Raw genomic sequence first — 12628 nt, 5'->3', positions numbered from 1 at the left:
ATTTGAGTATCATGTGTAAAATGTTAAAGTTTTGGATAGCATGCGAAAATGTTAATTTTGGCAGACTGTAACGTGAAATAATTGAGGATATGTTTTTTAAGATTTTTAATGATTTGTGATGAAGTTATGATTGATAATATGGGCTTTAGTATCGGCCTTCGATCGGTGCTTGCTCTGCCAACTTGACTGATTACGAGCTCTAGACGTCATCTTTCGGGTCGGTGCTGCTTTGCCACCATTACAGGCTCTGGGCATTGGCCTTCGGGTCCGGTGCTGTTATGTCAAACTTGGATTCTCGTATGCTTTATCAAGAGACTATGACTGTAGACGTTTCCGAGCCACATTTCATGAAAGTTATTTTGAGTATTTTTATTTGAGCATTTGAGGTAGAGAAAGATTTGATGGAAAAAAGTTGAGTATTTGATTGTTATATATTTTCAAAAAAGAGTTGAGTCTATATTTTTTTAAAGAGAGAAGGGAAGAAATGTATTTTTATATGTTAAAATTTGAGGAAAAATGCATTTTAATATGTTGAAGTTTTGAGAAAAATATTTAATGGATGTCTTGATTTTATTATATGATACTTGGTATTTACGGAAGAACTTGTCGAGCCTTTAAGTTCACTAGTCTTCATCGATACAGGTGAGCAATACTAACGTTGTGCTAGTTGGCAAGGATGAGCAGTTTGTGATAGAGCACACTATCCGAACCATTCTATTTCCGGAAAAAAAAAAACTGATCTTTTTAATTGTTTGATCAGTCATGAAAAAAATTTATGCTAAAGTTTCAATTATTTTGTTGGGCAGACTGAGAGGATATGTTGATGAGTATTATTTATTTTTGACTACTGATGAATATGTTATTTTAGTCATAGTGCATACTATTTTTCGTCAAATATGTTGCTGAATTTTTTATGAGTTTGGATGGCAAGTTTTGATATTTTATTGCAAAATTCTTAATGTATAAAGATTGTAAGTTTTGGGCCACTATGTTTATAAAAAAAATTCCCCGTAATTTTAAGAAAAATTTAGGCATGTTTAAAAAATAATAGAGTTAGCTTATCATCGACTGAAATAATTATTTATTCTCAAAATCATTAGATCATGTATGTCTTTTGGTTTAATAGAACTCACATCATGAATTCATATTCTTAGGCTAAAAATTTCATCATGTTATAGGGAAATTAAAGAAAACATTACAGGTGTAGAAAAAAATCCAAAATAATAGTCATATCAAATAATTAAGTAAGATTTACATAGATTAATACTTTTTTTTTTGTCTTTTTTCTATATAAAATATATTTAGATATGGTGTGCTTATTTTGATTTTTTTTAAAAAAATTAACTTATAAAGTATACTAACTTCTGTAATATGTATGATTTCTACAATGACAAGAACCACAAGATTACAAGAATTTTCTAATTGGTCAAACATTGAATATAATTATTAATGTTAACCAAACCTCTTTTATGTTAATTGTTTATAATTTAATGGAGGTGATAAATCATGCTGCCATAATTGAATTTAAGCATGTGAAATAATGAAATTATCATATTCATGTTAATTTACAATCTTAGTCTATTAATGTGCACTTTTTTTCAATCTTGATTTTTCTTATCGGAATGCTAATGTGTCGTCAATTCAGCAGTTTAGATATAAATCATGATTTTTCGATGTTATGTCAGTATTCCAATGAAAAAAATTTAAATTGAAAAAAATATAAATTAATACAATTAAGACCGTGAATCGACGATAACACGAGAAAGAAAAATGAAAAACATGTCAGATCAAAAAATATTTTTCCTTATTTTTATACATGGACCATTGAAATCCGTCACTTTTAGCATTTACATAATTTTCGTTCAAACTCCCTATATTGGTCCCCATTTGATACACACTCAAGCTTTCCATACCATTCCATTCTAATCTACGGGCTTCCCTACCATCAAACTAGCCTAATTAATGCCTCAATCTTAGGGTTTTGCAAAGTCAAAAGAAGAAGCAAGTGGCATGAAATTTGATCGAAGCAAGTGGCATGAAATTTGATCGTATATATAGCTGTCTCTTGCGTGTGGGCTTTAGATATTTGGGAGTAAGTCTTTTGTGAGACGGTCTCACGAATCTTTATATGTGAGACTGGTCAATCCTATCGATATTCACAATAAAAAATGATACTATTAGTATAAAAAAGTAATACTTTTTTTATGGATGACCCAAATAAAAGATATATATCACAAAATACGACTTGTGAGATCGTCTCACACAAATTTTTGTCATATTTAGAAACCAACTATATGGATATTTTCCTTACCACATCGTGTGAAAGACACCATATATAGCTAGGACCAGGCGATGGATGTTAGTTACATATTCGATGTCATGTCAGAAATATGATGGAAAATGACTAAAATTTAAAAAAAAATGATTCAAATTAATAGACTGAATTCGTGATTTGACTGATAAAATGATCAAAAATAGAAAATATGTAAGTTAATGTGATAAAAAATATTATTCCTCTTGTAAGTTTTGGATATAATGAAAATATTAGAGATGACATTCCATTAGATTTAAAATTTAAGGAAAAACATGTAAATAATTTCTATTTCAAGAAATATGAATGTGATCATATAGAGTTGAAAAAGAACTTTCTGAAAAAATATTATGTTATTAATTTTTTTATTTTTTGTTTTAGAAGACTGAATAATATGGAGAAAATAATGCAATTATTAATTAGGCTCAATTCAAATATATTTACGGGACTTAATTGGTTATATTGGGCTTATTCTGATCTCTGTACCCAACCTGTTGACAAGTCAGTAACCTAATTCAACCGTAACCCAAATAAAAGGCCCAATTAATACTATTTAACGGCCCATGCATGACATGCGTTTATTTGGGACGATTTACTATTAATCCGTCTTTGGGAGATTGTATCGCAGAACTATATATGTTGAATGAGTCGATCTGATCTATAATTACAGTAAAAAATAACACTTGTAACATAAATGGATCGGACTGGTTCGGAAATCAATGTTTATCATAAAAAAAATCTCAAACTAAAATCCGTTAATAATTGGGTTTGATCATGATTTTTAGTAATTAATTTTGACAAAAACTTGTGTGAGACGGTCTCACGGGTCGTATTTTGTGAGACGGATCTCTTAATTGGGTCATTCATGAAAAAGTATTATTTTTTATGCTAAGAGTATTACTTTTTATTGTGAATATCGGTAGGATTGACCCGTCTCACAGATAAAAATTCGTGAGACCGTCTCTCAAGATATTTATTTTTTAGTTTTAGTAAGGATAAATAATTTATATCCTTGTTTCCCTTCCTTTTATCATAGTTAAAACGACAAAATTGTGAATTTAGATTTAATCACACTTTTAATCAATTAAACTAAAACATGTTATTATTTATCCATAATTACTCTATATAAGCCCAAATAATTGTATTGTTAATCAACCCAATTAAGAATACTACTTTTTTGAAGAAATTAAATTCATTTGAATATATACATTTGAATAAACATGTGATTAAAATGCAATTATCATATGAATAATGTGTTATTTGTTCTGTATTTAAGACCATTAAATCGGAAAATCTCCATTAAAGTTTTTTTAAAAAAATTTGAGGATATTTTTGCACAATTGGTCAAAAAAATATCTTCGATAATATAACTATAATTAATATTTAATATTAGAAAAAATAATTTATTTTATAATAAGGAAAGAGAGAAAATTTAATACTTATTAGTTGTCATCACTCATATGTCTTCTTCAATAAAAGCATGAAAATTAAAGAAAATATTTAAAAATATAATAATTGTCCAAAAACTCTTTGTACACCTAAATGACACCAACCACATTAAAGGGTATTTTTATTTCCATTAAATAGCCACACAATTATTTTTCATTTAAAATTAATAAATATCATTAAATAGTCATCAAATGTAAATGATATATAGGTTAAAAAAATTTATTTTATAAAAGATATGCTATAAATATTTTTTAAAAATTTATTGTATTAGCATAATTGGTATAATTATCGAGTTATATTTTATATTATTATTACACGATTCGCATCCGAGTGAAAAAGGGACATCATTAAATTCATAATTTAAATTTTTTTAATTCTTAATTTTCGACCATAAATAAATACTACTCCCCTTGATCTCTTACAAAAAAAAAGAGAAAAGAAAATTATGCCTACGCAAATCCAAAATCATTTCAAGAATACCTCTCAAAAATCAAAATCTCCAACAAACAAATCCAATTGCGGCTGAAGAGCAGTAGACATACCAAGACGTTGTCGTTTGGATCCGACGGGGAAGGGGGACGAAACGACGCCGCTAAGTTCTCCGGGGTCGATCAGTTCTTGTTCGAGAATTTCAGCTCGCTGTACCAGCTGGAGGAGCATGATCAAGAAGAAGAAGATGCCTTGAAGGGTGAAATGGAGTCGTTTGCCTTCGATTCCCCGAAGCTAATCGGAACGCCGCCGCCGGAAAATCTATGCGGCTCGGCTAGGTTCTTTGTGGCTGCCGGCTCGTCCAGCTCGCTGATCACGGATGAAGCGTTTTCTTCATCAACCTCCGCCTTTACGACGGACTCCTCCGCGCCGGAGAGAGCGGAGCGGAATGTTGCCGAGGAGGAACTGGAAGCGGCGCATGGGGATTTCATCGCCATCCTGACGTGTTCTCCGAGTCCGTACGAGGACTTCCGCAGTTCGATGCAGGAGATGGTGGAGGCGCGTCTAGAGCAAGAAGGGAAAGTGGACTGGGGATTCATGGAGGAGCTGTTGTTTTACTATTTGGATTTGAATCACAAGAGCTCGTACAAGTTCATTCTGCACGCATTCGTCGACTTGGTCGTAGTCTTGCGTGGTGATTCCGGGAGGATTCCGGCGAGCCGCCTGCCTTTGAGCGGCGGAGGTGGCAGCAGAAGACGGATGAAAGGCGAGAAGTAAATGCATGCATGTAATTTTTCTCTTGCGTTTTGATAAATTATAAATTAATGTACATACACAAATTGATGTTTTTATGTTTGCATTTTTAGAGTAATTAATTAATTAATGTTCTTGATTTAAATTAAATGTCTTGTGTTTTGATTATTTTTTTTAAAAAAAATATCATTATATAATATAAATTAACCCAGTTGTTCAATTTCACAAAAAAAGAAGAAGATCAAATTGATTATGTCTACAAAATTATAATATGCAATTAAAAATCAAGAACGATATTATAAATTTTGTTACATGAAACTATCAAATTGTAAATTATCAAAAAATCAAGTATATTATAAATTATTTTTGAATGTAATAATATATTTATTATTTAGTAGGTAGGCAATTTATTTAACATTTATTTATATTTTTTGATTGATATTGAAAAGAATTTGTAGATATCCACAATCGACTAGTCCAAATCAAACCGAACCACTCGAGGCCCGGCTGCTTTAATTCTCTGAATGCTGGATGACGTTTAAAAGCGATGGAAGTAGAACCCTGTCATGGCTCGTTCGGTCATACATTGAAAGTATTATTTTAGGTATATTTTTTACAAGATGATCATGTTGAATTAAAAATATGAATGCGCGAGATGTGTTAGAAAATCCAGATAATATTTTTGATTTATATATTTTTAAATATGAGACATCTCTCATGTTCATCTTAATAAAATATGTTGTCAATAATTAAACTATTTTATGGACTTAAATAAAATAATATAACATTTTTTCAACTTGATCTACATATTTGCGTTTTAACCATGATTTTTCAGGTACGATGGTTTCGACATGGTTTCCGGAGCAAGATATCCCAACATGGAAGGAGTTTAAAATTTTATTTACGAGGAAAATTATGAAAATACAAAGGCCATTTTCAAATTTGCAGGAGAGGGAAAAAATATTGAATAAGAGAGGCATATTTTATTTAAACTAGTGCACTGACGCTCGCGTTACGTGCTTGTATATATTTTTTTATAATTCATTTAATTTATATTTAAATGAAGATCAAATATTGTTGGATAAATGATAAATGAATAATGAAGAGTTGTTGAATAGAAAAGGGAGTGGGAGTTGTCCCACATGGAGAAAATAGACAAATGATGTCTTCCTTATAAACTCCAAGTTTGAATAGGGGTTTGGGCCTCAAGGGGTACCAGAAATTTTTAGAAGGGGGAAGACACTAATAAGCTGCGTCTCGGTGAAACACATGCGCGCGCGCTTGCTCGTCTCGGTGCGGTGCGGTGCGGTCTTTGACTAGTATTAATCTTTTTGGACCAAATTTATTTGGAAAATAAATTTTATCAGTCACAAGAGCCGCACTATGAAGCACATGGACAGAGCGAGGCGCGCGGGTGCGCCACATCCCGCGCGGATGCGCGCCTGATAATGATTTTTCGGAGCCATTGAGCAGAACAGGGCCCGCAGCCGCGCAGCTTCTCGCGCAGGCGCGCGCGCGCAGCTGTATGGACAAAAAGCTGCGCGCGGCCGCGCGTGTTGTCGCGCGGCTGCGTGCGCAGCATTGTTTCTGGAAAAGTGCGCGTCCATTGGAATTAAAAGTGTCTCCTCTTGGCTGCTTTTGGCCCAACCAGTGTATCCCTTGCCTAGAAGTTTGTCTCTTCTTTGCATCCGGTCTGAAGAAACATGTCTCTTCAAAGCAACCGGTGATCATCTATAAATAATCCCTCCAACCATTGTCCAAGGCTGCTGGATCATTTTGTTTTGCTGCATACTTTCTTGACATTTTGCTGCACATTTTCGTTTCATCTACTTGAAAGAAATTGCATATCTTTGTTCGCCGATATCAAGGCTTTGTGGTGCTGCAAAGTTTTGACTTAAAGTCGTTGTATCTTGGGGACGATTTCCTGAAACGTATGGCACTTTGATACGGGCAATTTCGTCTTGCGGACAAAGGAGAATCCTTGCCTCGACTTGATCTTTTTGCTGCAATTTTGTTCGTGATTCAAGACCAGATTTTCAGAACTGAAGAGAAGAGGCACCAACACTCGCAAGACGAAATTGTGTTTATTCTCTTCTCGTTTCTGAAGAATGTCAACTCCTCCTACTGTTCCTGCGCCAATGCCTACCGTCCCTACTGCTTCTGCTCATGGCGAAAAGCCTGCAAAGTTTTCTGGTGCCGACTTCAAACGTTGGCAACAGAAGATGCTATTCTATCTGACCACATTGAGCCTGTCTCGATTCCTAACAGAGTTCCCTCCTGTCATATCTGAAAGTGATACCGATTCGCAACAAAGGAATGCTGTTGATGCATGGAACCACAGTGACTTTCTTTGCCCAACTATATCCTAAACAGGCTTGACGACATGCTTTACAGTGTCTACTGCTCTGTCAAGACATCCAAAGAACTGTGGGATTCATTGGAGAAAAAGTACAAGACAGAAGATGCAGGAGTCAAGAAGTTCGTAGTTGGCAAATTCCTGGACTTCAAAATGGTGGACGCCAAATCCGTAATAAGCCAGGTACAACAAATTCAAATTATAATTCATGATTTGTTGGCAGAAGGAATGGAAATCAATGAACCATTTCAAGTGGCGGCCGTCATAGAGAAATTGCCACCAATGTGGAAAGACTTCAAGAACTACCTTAAGCACAAGCGCAATGAGTTGAAACTTGAAGATCTGATTGTGAGGCTTCGAATTGAGGAAGACAGTCGGACTTCTGAAGCCAAATCATACAAAAGAACAATGGAAACTGAGGCCAAAGCAAATCTGACAGAATCTAGCAATACACACAAGAGAAAGCGCCCTCAAAATGAGAAGAAACAAGGGCATGCCAAAAAGTTCAAATGAACTTGCTACAATTGTGGCAAACCGAATCATATGGCCAAAGACTGTCGTCTTCCAAAGAAAGACAACAGAAATCAGAAACTAAAACAAGCCAATGTCATCGAGGAAATGAATGTACCGATAGACCTATCAGAACTTGATTTATCCGCAGTTGTGTTTGAAAGCAACTTGGTGGATAATCCAAGGGAATGGTGGGTAGATACCGGGTCCACTAGCCACATTTGTGCTGAAAAGAGTATGTTCTCATCCTACACTACTGTAAGTGATAGGAAATTGTTTATGGGAAACTCTACGATGTCTAAGGTCGTAGGAATTGGCAAAGTGGTATTGAAGATGACCTCCGGGAAAGAGATAACATTGTTGAATGTACTGCATGTGCCAGACATTCGAAAGAATTTAGTTTCGGGATCCTTGTTGAGTAAGGCGGGTTTTAAGCTTGTATTTGAATCAGACAAGTTTGTTTTAACCAAAAATGGTGTGTTTGTAGGCAAAGGGTACCAAGATAATGGACTCTTTAAGATGAATGTAATGAATGTTTACCGCCATGAGGCGAGGAATAAAGTCAATGATTCTGTTTACTTGTTTGAAAGTTCTAATTTATGGCATGAAAAATTAGGACATGTTAACTTCAACACTTTACAAAGACTTGCAAATTTAAATGTAATACCTGCATTTGAAAGAAATCCACAAGACAAATGTGAGATTTGTGTTGAAGCAAAGATGGCCAAAGCTCCATTCCATTCTGTGACAAGAAGTACTAATCCACTTGAATTAATTCACACCGACGTATGTGACTTAAAATTTGTGCAAACTCGAGGTGGGAAAAAGTATTTCATAACATTCATTGATGATTGCACAAGATTCTGTTACGTCTATCTACTGAAAAGTAAAGATGAAGCTATAAAAGCTTTCAAAAATTATAAGAATGAGGTTGAGAATCAATTGAGTACAAAAATCAAAATGATTCGAAGTGATAGAGGTGGAGAGTATGTCGCTCCATTTGAAGAATTTTGCACTAACTCAGGCATAATTCATCAAACTACAGCACCATACTCACCTCAATCCGATGGAGTTGCAAAACGTAAAAATCGTACTCTCAAGGAGATGATGAACGCGTTGTTGATAAATTCTGGCTTACCTCAAAACCTGTGGGGGGAAGCAATATTATCTGCAAACCACATTCTTAATAAAATACCACACAAAGGGAAAAATGAAACTCCATATGAATTATGGAAGGTCGCAAACCATCTTACAAATACCTAAAAGTGTGGGGGTGTTTGGCTAAAGTAGAGATACCAAAGCCAAAACAAGTTAGAATTGGACCCAAAACTATTGACTGCATTTTATTGGATATGCCTATAATAGTAGTGCATATAGGTTCTTGGTGCATAAGTCAACAATTCCTGATATAAGTGAAGGAACAATTATGGAATCAAGGAATGCAATATTCTTTGAATCCAACTTTTCTTGTAAGGAAAGAAAAGAAGGTTCTATTAAACGATCTTATGAATCTACTATTGATTCTAAAGAAATAAATGAAGAACCAAGACGTGGAAAAAGAGCAAGAGTTGAAAAGTCCTTTGGTCCTGACTTTATGACTTACATGTTAGATGATGAACCAAGGACTATTCAAGAAGCTCTATCCAATCCCGAAGCTCTTTTTTGGAAAGAAGCTATAAATGATGAAATAGAATCCATCATGCATAATCATACATGGGAGTTGACTGATCTCTCTCCGGGTTGTAAGCCTTTAGGATGCAAGTGGATCCTTAAAAGGAAATACAAAGAAGATGGATCTATAGACAAATATAAAGCCTGTTTGGTGGCTAAAGGGTTCAAACAAAAAGAAGGATATGACTTCTTTGACACATACTCTCCAGTCAATAGGATTACATCCCTTCGTGTTCTCATAGCTATTGCTGCATTGCATGACCTAGAGATTCACCAAATGGATGTAAAGACAGTTTTCTTGAATGGAGAACTGGAAGAGGAAATATACATGGAACAACCCGAGGGGTTTGTCGTTCCCGGACAAGAAAAGAAGGTGTGTAAACTTGTCAAGTCACTATACGGACTCAAACAAGCACCTAAGCAATGACATGAAAAATTTGACAATACAATGAGGTCAAATGGTTTCAAAATCAACGAATGTGATAAATGCGTTTATATTAAAGGTGATGCAAATGCTTATGTTACTGTATGCCTTTATGTAGACGACATGTTGATTATGGGAAGTAATCATGAGTTGATTATAAATAATAAGAAAATGTTGAAAAAACATTTTGAAATGAAAGACTTGGGGTTATGTGATATTATATTAGGGATTAAAATCTCTAGAATACCTGATGGAATTGTTTTATCACAAACTCACTATGTTGAAAAGGTGCTTGAAAAATTCAGTGCCTTAAATAGTCGTCCTGCTAGAACACCTATAGACCTTGGCGTTCATCTAGCAAAGAATCGTGGAGATCCAATCTCACAAATTGAATATGCAAGGATAATTGGTAGTCTAATGTTCTTGACTAACTGTACTCGTCCAGATCTTGCATATTCAGTTAATAAGTTAAGTAGGTTCACAAGTAATCCTAGTAAGGATCATTGGAAAGCTTTAACAAGAGTGCTTGGATATTTGAAATATACATGGAACTATGGTTTGATATATTCAAAATATCCTGCAGTTTTAGAAGGATACTGTGATGCTAATTGGATATCTGACACAAAAGACTCCAAGTCCACTAGTGGATATGTATTCACAATAGGTGGAGGAGCGGTGTCATGGAAATCGTCTAAGCAAACATGTATAGCTCGATCCACTATGGAATCCAAGTTCATAGCATTAGACAAAGCTGGGGAAGAAGCCGAATGGCTAAGAAATTTCCTAGAAAACATTCCTTGTTGGAATAAGCCGGTGCCTTCCATTAACATTCATTGTGATAGTCAATCGGCAATAGGAAGAGCACAGAGCAGTATGTACAATGGTAAGTCTCGACATATTGTCGGAGACATAATACCATAAGACAATTGATCTCAAATGGGGTGACTTCTGTTGAATATGTGAAATCAAAGAAAAACCTAGCGGATCCGATTACTAAAGGTATAAATAGAGATCAAATGTACAAACTGTTGAGAGGAATGGGCTTAAAACCCACAAAATAAAATATTTATAGCGGTAACCCAACCTTGTGAAGTGGAGATCCCATGACCTTGGTTCAATAGGACAACCAAGTTATAAATATTAGTTTGAGTACTTGGAATAAATAAAGGCTCATTCCTAGAAAATCCAAGTAGAAAAGACCTGCAACATGTGGTGAGGTTAAGTTCTCTTTTAATGATTCCTAAACCTATAAGGTAGAGTATGGCAGGATACTCTAGTTAGGAGATCACCTATATAAGTGAGAAGTAATGGCCGCTTCAATGGAAAACGCTTATGAATCTAAGATATGGTCCAAGGCCGAAACGGACACAACTTGAGAACAAGAATATGTTAGAATTATTATTGTGGAAATACTATTGACTCGGTTTACATAAAAGGTTGACTAGTTCAAGACATCATGTCACTACTCAACTAGTAAATCCTATAGTATTTTACTAAGGAAGGTTCAAAGTCAAAAGCTACCTATCCTAATGCAACAATAAGTCACAAGATCTTTCAAGTTAATCTGCATACATGTATTAAGTTCATTTATGTGGGAAATTGTTGGATAAATGATAAATGAATAATGAAGAGTTGTTGAATAGGAAAGGGAGTGGGAGTGTCCCACATGGAGAAAATAGACAAATGATGTCTTCCTTATAAACTCCAAGTTTGAATAGGGGTTTGGGCCTCAAGGGGTACCAGAAATTTTTAGAAGGGGGAAGACGCTAATAGGTTGCGTCTCGGTGAAACACACGCGCGCGCGCTCGTCTTGGGTCGGGGCGGTGCGGTCTTTGACTAGTATTAATCTTTTTGGACCAAATTTATTCGGAAAATAAATTTTATCAGTCACAAGAGCCGCACTATGAAGCAGATGGACAGAGCGAGGCGCGCGGGTGCGCCACATCCCGCGCGGATGCGCGCTTGATAATGATTTTTCGGAGCCATCGGGCAGAACAGGGGGCGCGGCCACGCAGCTTCTCACGCGGGCGCGCGCGCCTTGCTGTGTGCGCAGCTGTGTGGACAGAAAGCTGCGCCCGGCCGCGCGGCTGCGTGCGCAGCACTGTTTCTGGAAAAGTGCGCGTCCATTGGAATTAAAAGTATCTCCTCTTAGCTGCTTTTGGCCCAACCAGTGTATCCCTTGCCTAGAAGTGTGTCTTTTCTTTGCATCCGGTCTGAAGAAACATGTCTCTTCAAAGCAACCGGTGATCATCTATAAATAATCTCTCCAACCATTGTCCAATGCTGCTGGATCATTTTGTTTTGCTGCATACTTTCTTGACATTTTGCTGCACATTTTCGTTTCATCTACTTGAAAGCAATTGCATATCTTTGTTCGCCGATATCAAGGCTTTGTGGTGCTGCAAAGTTTTGACTTAAAGTCGTTGTATCTTGGGGACGATTGCCTGAAACATATAGCACTTTGATACGGGCAATTTCGTCTTGCGGACAAAGGAGAATCCTTGCCTCGACTTGATCTTTTTGCTGCAATTTTGTTCGTGATTCAAGACCAGATTTTCAGAACCGAAGAGAAGAGGCACCAACAAATATAATTATAAAAATAACGATGGACTACACTGTAATTTTGATATATAAATTAAAAAATAAATTGAAAAATAAAAGAATAAAAAAATGATATCAGTGAGAATTGAACCCATAACATAAATCACAAGAAACAATGACTCTA

General features: G+C 35.5%; 1 protein-coding gene across 1 annotated transcript; it reads left to right on the top strand.

Moving 5' to 3' along the window:
• The first annotated feature begins 4319 nt into the window (after positions 1-4319).
• Positions 4320-5099, top strand: LOC142529321 (uncharacterized). The gene has a single exon (XM_075634830.1). The coding sequence runs from the start codon at positions 4454-4456 to the stop codon at positions 4964-4966; it is 513 nt and encodes a 170-aa protein (XP_075490945.1). The 5' UTR covers positions 4320-4453; the 3' UTR covers positions 4967-5099.
• Positions 5100-12628: the final 7529 nt, after the last annotated feature.

The sequence above is a fragment of the Primulina tabacum genome, chromosome 16 (assembly GCF_025594145.1).
Source record: "Primulina tabacum isolate GXHZ01 chromosome 16, ASM2559414v2, whole genome shotgun sequence".
NCBI lineage: Eukaryota > Viridiplantae > Streptophyta > Magnoliopsida > Lamiales > Gesneriaceae > Primulina > Primulina tabacum.
The sequence above is the reverse complement of the archived record's forward strand: the minus strand, read 5'-3'. Positions and strand labels throughout refer to the sequence as shown.

What these genes read in the sequence shown, in the direction of transcription:
- LOC142529321 (XM_075634830.1), top strand. Translation starts at nt 4,454, where the DNA reads ATGGAGTCGTTTGCCTTCGATTCCCCGAAGCTAATCGGAACGCCGCCG.